The sequence below is a fragment of the Alosa alosa genome, chromosome 14, assembly GCF_017589495.1.
Source record: "Alosa alosa isolate M-15738 ecotype Scorff River chromosome 14, AALO_Geno_1.1, whole genome shotgun sequence".
Lineage (NCBI taxonomy): Eukaryota > Metazoa > Chordata > Actinopteri > Clupeiformes > Clupeidae > Alosa > Alosa alosa.
This window is the reverse complement of record NC_063202.1, coordinates 29541306-29553805: the sequence shown is the minus strand read 5'-3', so window position 1 is coordinate 29553805 and position 12500 is coordinate 29541306. Positions and strand designations below refer to the sequence as shown.

General features: G+C 46.0%; 1 protein-coding gene across 5 annotated transcripts in view; it reads left to right on the top strand.

Moving 5' to 3' along the window:
* The window catches only part of LOC125306996 (trichohyalin), a 151964-nt gene that overhangs the window by 132805 nt on the left and 6659 nt on the right, over positions 1–12500 (top strand). For all 5 annotated transcript variants that reach the window (XM_048262682.1, XM_048262685.1, XM_048262683.1 and 2 more), the window contains 11 exons: positions 2150–2303; positions 3065–3232; positions 4353–4478; positions 5471–5638; positions 7223–7390; positions 10648–10815; positions 11196–11258; positions 11391–11500; positions 11750–11824; positions 12004–12097; positions 12236–12306. In XM_048262682.1, the coding sequence (XP_048118639.1) occupies positions 2150–2303; positions 3065–3232; positions 4353–4478; positions 5471–5638; positions 7223–7390; positions 10648–10815; positions 11196–11258; positions 11391–11500; positions 11750–11824; positions 12004–12097; positions 12236–12306 (1365 nt within the window). The remainder of the gene's footprint in view (positions 1–2149; positions 2304–3064; positions 3233–4352; positions 4479–5470; positions 5639–7222; positions 7391–10647; positions 10816–11195; positions 11259–11390; positions 11501–11749; positions 11825–12003; positions 12098–12235; positions 12307–12500) is intronic.

The following is a 12500-nucleotide window of genomic DNA, read 5'->3' as shown; positions in this document are numbered from 1 at the left end:
CTCTGCGTGTCTTTCACACACTCTCTAGGGAGTAGGTCATTGTCCTGATGGCTGCGTTGTCACTCCCACTTTACTTTTTTCCCCTTGTCCTCCCGACTTGACCTTGAGTGTGTGTGTGTGTGTGTGTGTTAACGAGAGAGAGCGAGTGGCCTCACTGAGTGGCTTCACACGCCACTGTGGTCAGGGGAGTTAATGTTTCAGCAGAGCCACTGAACTCGCTGTATATTCGATTAGCTGCTTCCCCTGGCATTAAACAGGCTGTGGCCACCTCCCCTCCACTCTCCTCCCAGACGGAGGCTGAGAGAGCTGCCCGGACCCCTCCGCCTCACCGCCCAGCCTTCCTGCTCCTGCCTGCTCCATCGCTCACTCACTCTCCAGCTGAGGCCCGCCTGCCTGCCCCCGATACGCCCGTCAGCTGTGTCATCTGCATCGCCCACCAGAAACCTACACATACTCACACACACACACACACACACACGTACACGTAGACAGACACAGACACACACACGGTCGCTCACTCGGCCGTCTCATTAAATGTTAATGCCTGTCTGGGCAAATTAAAGGCAACACCTTCCGCCCACACCACTGTCACACTCATGTGTCTCGCCTGACATGGTCAGATTGAGAAATGTTTAATTCCCTTTGATTTATGAAGCACAGGAGAGTGCCATTGATGATTTTTCCAACTTTCTCTGCGTGTGTCTGTCTGTCTGAAATTCAGAGAATGAGTAACATTAGGGATCGCTGATTACTTACAGTAAAGTGCTGATATCTGTGCTCAGACTCCTGCTTTTGTATTTTTAGGAAGTCTTTGATGCAATCGCCTACGATGTTCGATCGTATTAGACTTCATTAGTAGACTTCCGAGGGCCCTGACATTTAAAACGAGACATTGAGAACTTTGAAAAAGCACTGGTAGTTTACTTACAAGACGATTTATACAGACAGTATCTTCACGAAGTTTAGCATTTGCAACCATCTTGAATTTAGTCGCGATAAAGTCGGCGGCAGTAAGAATGAACAGGTATGATAAGGGATCAGATTCCAAAAATAATTTCATGGAAATGCATGGATTCCAGTTTCTTCCAGTAGCAGCAACTGGAATCCATGCATTTCCACTGAATTATTCATACTCGTCGCTCGACTTATCAAGACTAAATTCAAGATGGCTGCAAACGCTAAACTTCGTGAAGATACTGTCTGTATAAATCGTCTTGTAAGTAAACTACCAGTGCTTTTTCAAAGTTCTCAATGTCTCGTTTTAAATGTCAGGGCCCTCGGAAGTCTACCAATTAAGTGTGGAGATACATTTACACTGTTTGGTGTAAAACAGTGATTTATTTGCATGGCTAGCCCGATGCCGAAGCACCACCATTGAAAAAGCTGTTGGTAGCATCGGCTAACTAGCGCCAGATTTTGTAGTGCAGGGGACAAGGCGAGATGGGCTATGAGACATATGTTCACACTCGGTATCATGTTTCAACACACTTTAGGTCAATATCACACCGGAATTCTCCTTTAAAGAAACATAATTTAGAGGTTAGTGTTTTAAGTAACTATCTGCCAATCTCAAAACCATTGCCATTTTTTAGCAGAGTTTTTGAAAAAGTTGTGTCTATTTTGGCCCCCTTTTCTCTCTGTACATGCTTCTGCTAGGTCAGATTATTCGTAAACATAATGTCTCTTTTCATTGCTATGCAGATGATCTGCAATTTTATCTACCTTTGTCCCTCGGTGGTCAGTGCTCTATTACAAGGCTCAATGACTGTATCATGGATATAAAAACCTGGATGGCTCACAGTTGTCTGCAGTTAAATGCCACTAAGACTGAGGTTATTCTGTGTCGACCTCCCAAGCAAACTGGAGGCCTGAGGGGAATCCTGGGCCCTCTTATCCCATCTATAACATGGCAGGTCAGAAATCTTGGAGTGCTTTTTGATCCGGAATTAAAATTTGACAAACAAGTCAATGTTGTTGTGAAGGGCAGCTTTTTCAGCTAAAAACAATAGCTAAATTATTTTTTATTAATTCATTTTTAACTGCAGCAGACCTTGAGAGTCATACATGCTTTCGGACTTGCTTCTAACAGCCATGGATGGAAATGTGCTATACAAATTAAAATGATTAACTTACTTACTTACTCCTGCAGGAGCCAGGTGGAGCGTCTGGAGGGGGAGGTGGCGGAGGGTAGGCAGGCCCTGCTGGATGCGCAGCAGGAGGGGGTGAAGCAGCGCGAGGAGGCCCTCAGGCTGGAGGTGGAGCTGGGCCGCAGCACAGAGGCACAGGACAGCCTGCAGCTCCAGGTACCACACACACACACACACACACACACACACTGCACCCTCCACAGAGCCTCTATTACACATATCTGTCTCACAGTGCAGAAAGCCTGGATGGAGCTGGTGTGAAATGTACTACTCACTTGTACACACACACACACACACACACACACATACATAGAATAGAAGAATATCTTTATTTGTCATTGTCACAAATAAACGAAATGTACAACGAAATTAACATATACACACACGCACACACACACACACATACGCATACACAGACATAGTGATACAAAATCACTACGTAAATCTAGTTTTGTATTTTGTACTGTAATGTTTGTTTCTTTGATTTGATTTTGGCACAAATGAAACAAGTATTTCCAAGTTCTCTGTGAAGTCTGTAAAAGTCAGTAAAAATCCTTACCTCATGAACTTATGCAACTTTAAGTTTTTAGCTTTTAGTTTAGGGACCTTTGCGGCCTCTCTGTAACTTTCTCTCTCCCTCTCTCCTCTCTCTTTCTCTCTCCCTCTCCCTCTCTCTTTCTCTCTCCCTGTCTCCTCTCTCCCTCTCTCCTCTTTCTTTCTCTCTCCCTGTCTCCTCACTCCCCCTCTCCCTCTCTCCTCTCTCTTTCTCTCTCCCTGTCTCCTCACTCCCCCTCTCCCTCTCTCCTCTCTCTTTCTCTCTCCCTGTCTCCTCACTCCCCCTCTCCCTCTCTCCTCTCTCTTTCTCTCTCCCTATCTCCTCTCTCTCCCTCTCTCCCTGCCTCTCTCCTGTTGGGCAGCTGAAGGAGCAGGCGGATGCGTGCCGTGCCCTGCGGGCTGAGCTGGCCCAGGAGCAGGAGCAGCAGCAGGAGCAGCTGAGCTGGGCACGGGGCAGCCGCAACAGAGAGGCCGCTCTGGAGGCCGACAGGGACCAGCTGAGGACCAGACTCCAGTCTGCCAAGAGCCTGGTACTGTGGGCACCAACCAGTGAGGCTGGGGTGTCAGGATCTCTCTCTCTCTCTCTCTCTCTCTCTCACACACATACACACACACACACATATGGACACACACACACTGCCAAGAGCCTGGCTAGAGCCTCTGCTAGGGTCACACCCTATCAGTACACTCCACCACCTTTCACTTAAAACTCAAAAAGCAAATATCCATGTTTCCTTTTTGGGTCTGTGTGGTATAGCCTAGAGTCTTGCCAGAATATGACAAAGCATCCGTGGTGCATTTTAATGGCCAAACTTTATTTTGCCCAAGGTTTGGTTTCTGGGAGACTCTCACATGTTATGTTTTTAGATCATTTTCTGCAAGTGCACTTTTCACCCTTTGTAAAAGACTAAACTCTTCTCTGAGAAACGTTGCACAGACTGTTTTTTGATCCCGAGAATAAATGTGAGGAGTCATCGTTAGGGGTTACAGAGGTCATCTCGTCTGCTCCACATGACATCCATCTCTTTATGGCGAGAGAGCGGCTTTGTCTTTATCTCTCTTCTCAGTCGAACTTTTCCGTCAGGCCTCGAGCTTCCAAAGTCAATTAGTTTCCATCAGAATGTGCTCTTCAGAAACGCTGCCTTAATTATATTTTAATCCCAGCGGGGCAAAATGTTTTCAAAAAGGTCTCAAATTTGCATTAATCAGGAATGTAAAGGTTTTATTGCTACTCTTAACTCGCCAAAGGGATGTATACCAGAAGCATGGCAATTTACCGAACGTTCATCTGTCGGAAAATTAAATCTTAGCACATTTTGATATCTCTTAGAAAAGTTAAATCAATCTGATGAAAAAGTTTCCCCGCCAATTATGGTGTTAAATTAATCCTCTTAATCCCAGTTTAATATCTGTCATGCACATAAGAGTATATCTCTCATCAGCCCTCCCCCCCACCCCTAATCCTGCAGCGGGGGCCCGCTATCTCGTCCCGCTTGTCAGATTTGATCCTGATAGCATGCTTTGATGTCCTCACTGTAACGCCGCGATGGAGGAGCCGATAGACTCGCTGTGTGCGTGTGTGTGTAGCATGTGATCGTTTGATTGACAGATGTCTGTGTGTGTGTGTGTGTGTGTGTGTGTGTGTGTCAGCTGAAGGAGCAGGAGCAGCTGATTGGCCGACTGAAGAAGGAGCAGGGTGTGTGCCAGACGCAGCTACACAAGCTCCAAAAGGAGCTGGAGAGCAAGGAGACAGACGCCAAGCACAGAGCGGAAGAGGTCAGAGGTCAAATGGACACCGAGCACTCAGTGTGGGGCTAGCAGACAGAACGAAGTAGAAAGATGTGTCTAGTCCAAATAGAATAGAAATAAACTGGAAGAATAGAATAGAAGGTTCACTGGTCACTCCAATGTCCTTCAAGCGTTGTAACGTCATTGTGCTTTATTGATTTGAATAAATTTAAAGTAAAAAGTTGAGGTTGGCTACAGGTCGATAGTTGAAGCAAATTCTGCTCGAGTAGCATGAGATGAGGAAAAGTCCAAAGTGCTCAGGAATTGCAGAAAAAAATGAAGGTGCTCTTTGGTGTAGGGAATACAAACGTCATTTGAAAAAGGAGGAAATCCAAGGCACTCTTCGTATCCAAAAATGTATAAAAAGCCTTTATTTTACATGGCTATGTCACATTTAAAAACATAAACTGGGCAGCAACCCACACGTAGCGGCACAGATAGCCTTTTTCAGGGTATGGTGCTCAAACAAACAATTTTCTCTTAAAAGGTTAGCTAATCACAAACACCTGGATAACACAGGAAAGGACTTCACAAGAGGTAATTAATTCCCAGGTAAACAATACAAGAAAAGGCCACTAGGTGGTTATATCCCTTAGGCTAGGACAACAATGAATACAAGAATCAGAACCCCATTAAACAAAAGAACAATTACAGAAAAGGACTGAAGTCAATATCTTCATTTAGTTCTGGATATGTCATGGCCTGCAAATGGTACAGTATATATAAAAAGTTTCTCTTTGTAGTAGTAGTCTTAATCTGTCACCACCCCTAATGTTTTTTTTAATTGTCTTTAGACCTTCAACCATTAGACCTTCTGGGTTGCTGTTATGTGCATTATAGAAATGTTTGGCCATTGGGTAGTCAACAATTTCTTCTCCAGTAGCTTTAGCCTTCATCTAACTATCCAGTGCTCTTGTTCCCATCCTCCTCCTCCTCCTCCTCATCCTCCTCTTTGTCCCTCTCTGCTGTGGTGTGTCCAGGTGTCCTTGTTGCAGGCCTCAGTGAGCCAGCTGAGGCAGGAGCTGGAGCAATTGCGGGCCAGCGGGCGTCAGGAGGTGGAGGAGGCGTCCGCCACCCAGAGGAGACTCCAGGAGCTGCAGCTACAGCTGACCTCTGCACAGGGCTCCCACAGAGAGAGCATGTCACTGGTCAGTGCACTCACTTCAGTTCAGTTGAACTCAACACCCTTTATTGGCATGACCACTCCTAAGGATATAGTGTTGCCAAAGGTGTAGTGTAGTAGTATTTTGATGGAGACAAATCCGATCAAAACATGAAAAATATTAGCCTAGAAATCTAGACGCACCCTAGCGGCGGCAAATTAATTTGCTCAGCCTGTACGTCTAGTATCAAACCATAGGGATTTCTATTGGCTGACGCCGTGGATCCAATCACAGCGCTCTATTTTGTTAGAGAGTCTTAAGGCGGGCTTAACAGGATAACGACAGTCCTGTGACGGTGAACAACAAGGAAGGTGGCTATGGCTAACGAAGAGCGGTTGTTTGAATCGGCGTTGGCGTCAACTTTGGATGAGTTGGACTTGTGCTTTTCTTTGAAAGTTGAGCAACACAATGCACTTAAGTAATTCCTTTCGAAGAAGGATGTATTTGCCGTTTTGCCGACCGGATACGGATATGGTCGTAGCGCTGGCCTATTGCATGTCTAGGCAGTTTGAAAGACAATTCTCTGCCCGCCCCTTGGATTAAGCGAGGTAAATGGTTCGATTCCAGACTATACATTTCAATGATATAGGATGGCCTGCCAGGCTAGAAAAATATGGAATCAGAGAAACACATGTTTGTGTGGTTAAAACATAAACACACACACACACACACACACACACACACACACACACACACACATGCTCCAGTGGACCTCAGTGAAACAGTTGCAAGTATTAATGTGATGACCGTATGACGTGTGAATGTGTATACCGTATTTTGATTTGTGGGCATTGAAAAGTTTGTAAATACACCAGGAGTTTAATTTAAATAACACTTGCCTGATGGATGCTACTATACCGCTGCGTCGACGTTATTTCCGTGATTTGGGAAAAGCCCGTAAAAGTCCTGGCAGGAAGCATGCATAACGATGTAGATCCAGGAATGCACTAATATTTTGTTTGTACTAGTACCAGTTTGCAACAATTATTAGTTAACACTAAGTTGTAAACACTTCGGGAAAAAAATATTAAAAACTGGATATACCAAAAAACGTTGATGTAATCGCTTCCTGCCAGAACTTTCACAGGCTTTTCCCAAATCACGGAAGTAACGTCGATGCAGCGGTATAGTAGCATCCATCAGGCAAGTGTTGTTTAAATAAACTCCTGGTGTATTTACAAACTTTCAATGCCTCTTTTTATGAGTAAAGAACATAGTTGTACTACTGTAGAAGTTTCGTACCATCCAGGGCATTATTAGTGGGGTAATTTACGAGATAAAAGTTGGTACCATTACGACTGCAGAAACTCATTAGTTTCTGACAGCGCTACTCGACCAGGGCTCGACCAAGGGAAAACAGGTTCTGGGAGGGTGTTTGGCTCAGGGTCATGGTGCAAAGGACACTAGGGTGAAATTACTCTGAACCATCGCTTTCAGTGTGTTTGTCAATTAAATGTAAATCTATCACATACATTTGGTACATTGAGGTTGTATGCATGTTTGCGTATGTCCAACTATCCCATGTTTGTATGCTGGAAATGAAATCTGTGTGTGTGTGTGTGTGTGCAGCTGGCCGAGCGCAGTCGTGAGCTGGCGTCGGTGCGTGGTGAGCTGTGTCGGCTGCAGCAGCGTGTCTCCCAGCAGGCGGAGCAGCGCTCGGTGCGGGAGGAGCGGCAGAGACAGCAGGCCACCGAGCTACAGCGGAGACGCAGCGAGAGCCAGCTCAGCCAGGAGCAGGCAAGCACCACCACACACACACACACACACACACACACACACACACACACACACACACACACTACTGTAGCTACACATACACACACTATCTCCTATCTACTACTATCACCACACACACACACACACACACACACACACTACTATCTATCGCTAATGTAAAGTAAAATGAAGTGGGCTTTTATCAAAACGCAACAGGGACTCACAATGTTGGGTTGATAAATCAAACCTGGGCTTAGCATTTCTCAGATGGCGACTGTATGGCTGCTCCCCCACACCCTCTTAGCCTGTCCTAGCCTGTGCCCACAGCCCACGCCAGCCACATGCATCAGTACCGTGCCCCTGTGATGTGCTTTAGACCTGGGACACACGGAGCAGAGGCAGCCTGGGATGAAAGCCAGGACACGCTGGGTCCCTGGTGGCCAGCGCTGAGATGTGCTGTGTCACAGCAGAGCCAGTGGCATTTTCAGGCCCCGCAGGTTGAACTCATTACTCTGCATTCACGTACCTGTCCTTCAGACCACTCACACACACACACACACACACACACACACACACACACACAGCACTCATCGCACCAGCAGTCCTCTTCTCTAAGCATTTTTATATCCAAACAGAGCCCCAAAGAGGGTTGTTTGTGGTAGTTATCCATTATCTTTGTGTGTGTGTGCATTTAGATTTGTAGGTATTTGAGGTGTGTGTGTCTGGGGATATTTTGTGCATTTACTTTTTGTGTCACAGATTTTGTGTGTGTGTGTGTCTGTGTGTGTTAGTGCTTGTGCGTGTGTGTGAAGTGAGCCCAGTGCAGTGGGCTGATGCAGGCTTAGCGTGGCTCAGGGCTATCTCCTTACGCCATCCTTTTTAAGTGCTGTCAATGTTGCATGATAACAGCACCACTCTCCCAGCTTCCTAATTGGTTTAGGAAAAGCATCGTTGTCATTTGTTGCGGTCAGCAAACTCCTCGGGTTAGAGAGAGAGAAAAAAAAAGTAAAGAAGTGCAAATAACACAGCTGCCCATCCCTTCCCACACACACCATATCTCTCTCTCTCTCTCTCTCTCTCTTTCTCCTTCCATCCCTCCATCCTCTCCTCCACAGATCCTCCTCTCTCTGTCTCTCTCGCCCCAGTGAAAAGATAATGATTATGTGCAGTGTGTGTGTTTGTGCGTCTGTTGTCTGTTTTCAGTTCTTGCTTTTAAAAATAATTGCTGTTGGTGCTGCATCCGTATCAGAGGGAAGGCCAGTAATGACTGCTGGCACTGGTGTGGAACAGAGGGCGCTGGAGGGGGAGGAGGAGGAAGAGGAGGAGGGGGTAGACGCACGCCACGGGGGGAGGAGAGGAGAGAGGGAGAGGAACTTGTTTTCAGCTGGGTGTTTGTGTGTACGTGTGTGTGTGTGTACTGTACGTGTGTGTGTGCAGGGAGGCATGCGTGGTCTGATGCTTAGAAATGTGTATATGGAGAAAGGAGAGAGGGACTTATTTTCAGTGGTGTGTTTGTGTATGTAAGTGCATTGGCGCTTGTATGATCTGATCCCTGGAATTAAATGTGTATGCATATGGTGAAATTTGTCTTTTATGTTGGTCTATACCTAATAGGTGTTAGGGGATGTGTATTGAGAGTGTATGTTGAATGAACGTGTGTATGTGTATATGCAGTCTTTTCAGGTTAGATCCTTTGATAATAAGAGTGTAAGGATATATGTGCAGATGTGTGTGTGTGTATGATTGCGTGCATGTGAGGATATATGTTTGCATGTATGTGTGTGCGCACATGTATGTGCAGGTATGTGTGTGTATGTGCAGGTGCAGGTGTAGTTGTGTGTGTGTGGAGTTGTGTGTGTGTGTGTGTGTGTGTGCGTGTGTGTGTGTGCGTGTGTGTGTGCGTGTGTGTGTGTGCGTGTGTGTGAGTGTGTGTGTGTAGTTGTGTGTGTGTAGTTGTGAGAGCGCTCTCTGGCCTTTTGTCTGGATTAGCGGTGAGAGGTGGGAGAGGATGATCAGACGTTGAGCACACTCCTGCTCCTGCGCAATCACAGAGGGATTAGTGGAGATATGGAGGGATACTGCGGTCTCAAACTCATCTCCTGCTCTCCCTACACACACACACACACACACACACACACACACACACACACACACACACACACAATCACATACACACACACACACACACACACACACACACACACACACACACACAAATCACACACACACAGACACACACAATCACATACACACACACACACACACACACACACACACACACACACACACACACACACAATCACACACAGACACAATCGCACACACATACTGTACACACACACACACAATCACACACACAATCACACACACACAGACACACACAATCACATACACACACACACACACACACAATCACACACATATACACACACACACACACACACAACTACACACACACACACACACACACACACACACACACACACACACACACACACACACATACACACACAATCACACACAGACACAATCGCACACACATACACACACACACACAATCACACACACAATCACACACACACACACACACACACACACAATCACATACACACACACACACACACACAACACACACACACACACACACACACACACACATACACATGCACACAACTACACACACACAATCACACACATACACACACACACACACACACACACACACTCACACACTCACACACACACACACACACCAATTTAATTGCCCTTGCTTCTTTCATTACATTTATTGCCTCTCCTCTGCATTGCGTCGTAGCGGGCGCATCTGTAAAGGTCATTGTGTTGATGTCATTCCCCTGCGGCATCCTGCCGAGCCGAGCTGACAGAAGCTCCTGCTCAAGACTGAATTAGCGAGAGGAGAGCACCTAGCCACTGCACAATCAAGCCTGATGCCTGCACAGACTATCTGATCTGGCGCCGCACAGGCAGCCCTGAGTCCTCCACGTTCAGAGATCCCACATGAACAGGGGCCATGTAGACGGGGGGGAGACGAGATCACAAACATGTACAAGTCATGGAATTTCAATGACTTGTGCTGATTTGAGGCTCTGTACTGTACAAGACAGACATGTTGTTATGTACTTCAGTCAGGTCAAGCCGTCTTGCGAATGCATGTCTGTGTTTACGCTCTGTTTAAGTCACACATATATTGAGATGAGTACAGAAGTAAACACACATGTAATACCTCTGTGTGTGTGTGTGTGTTTTACTGTCTCCAGGTGCGTATGTATGAGGGGCGTGTGGCGGAGCTGAATGCCCAGCTCTTGCGGGCGCAGCAGTGGGGGCAGCAGCAGCTGGCAGCGCTGCAGGAGCGGGAGGAGGAGGTGGTGGCACTGAAGGTGGAGGTGGCCTCCGTCAGGGAGAAGTACCACACCACCCTGGCACAGGTAGGTCAGATGCGCCAGTGACGGCAGGCTGTTTAGTCACACCTAACCCAGCCCAGATGTATAACAAGATGGAGAGATTGTTTTGTGGAGATCTTCATAACAAAAGAGGTTTAGGACATTGTTGTGTAAAGGTTGATGCTGAGGTATTCATCAGTCTAAAGGGAAAGATAAATAGTCTATAGAATATAGAATTTATAGAATTTTAGTCTATAGAATTTATTTTTTTGTGTGTAATCTTTCATTTTTCAATGGAGGACTACTAAAGTAAGAATTTCATTGTATGGTGCAAGCAGCACCTGCTTTACTGTGTGTATTACAATGAAAGTTTCTTGAAGTATTTGGTGTGTGTGTGTGTGTGTGTGTGTGTGTGTGTGAGACAGGTGGAGGCATTGCGCTCTCAGATGGAGTCCACTGAGCAGAAGTACTTGACTGCTGTATGTGAGGTGAGAGACTAAACAGTAGCAACAGCAGCTCTGTGTGATCTGTGTGTAGAGTCTCACCTCTCTCTCTCTCTCTCGCTCTCTCTCTCGCTCTGTCTCTTTTTTTTCTCTCTCTTTCTCTTTCTGCCCCCTCAGGTGGAGGCACTGCGCCAGTCTCTGGGGGATGCCCGCTCCGACAGCACCCGCCTGCACCACCACAGCCAGCTGGTCGTCACCAACATCAACCAGTGGGTGGACGAGCAGAAGTAGGTCCCTACGGGCTCACATTTAAACTAGCAGCACACTATGGCACACAGTGCTGTCCTCAGCACTAACATGCACGAGCAAAGACTGATCGTGGTTATGCTGCCTAAGTCTACAGTTTATGGGCAAATTATTTTTGGTAAAAGGTTCTGCCAAAGTTATTGTAAAACAGCCATGTTCTGCCAAGTTATGGTAAAATAGCCAAATGTTGCCTTTATCTCTGCTCTAATGTATGTGAAACACTCTTGCAGGCAAGCCAATGAGAAAATGTCCCAAAAGATCAAAGACCAGAGTAAAACAATCATCCATCTGACAGCAGAGAAAGAGTAAGTCCCACAGTCAATGTAATATTTACATTTGGAGGTTATATAGGACACTATGTAGATATAGTGTCCTATCTTCAGAAGTTTTATTAAGGTATGGTTTCAGTGATGTGTGTGTGTGTCTGCTTATGTGCTTGTGTGTGTGTGTGTGTGTGTGTGTGTGTGTGTGTGTGTGTGTGTAGTCACCTGCAGGAGACTGTTGAGAGCCTTCATCAGGAGATCAGAAGGCTGAAAACAGAAGTGGATGAGAGGAGGATGGAGATGCACAGGCTCAAGGTAAATCTACCATCATTATACCACCATTATTATTATTATTATGATTATCCCTACTGATGTTGAGGGTGATGGTGATGATGATGATGAGGATGGTGATGATGATCCCTACTGATGGTGATGATGAATTCTGTTTTCCAGGCAAAACACGAGTGTGTGGATGACCTCTCCAGTGCGTTAGGAGCACATCCACATCCACTGCATACAGCAGAGTGAGTACACTTATCCACCACTGTACTGTACATGTTTTTTATTGATAAGCTGCCTCACTCACTCATACATACACACACATACATACATACACATACAAAGCTGTGGTCTGGTACATAAAGTCAGAGTATCTGGACAAGAAGACTCTGGTGTAAACTCAGTGTGAATATCAATACTACCTCTGTGGAAATGTTCA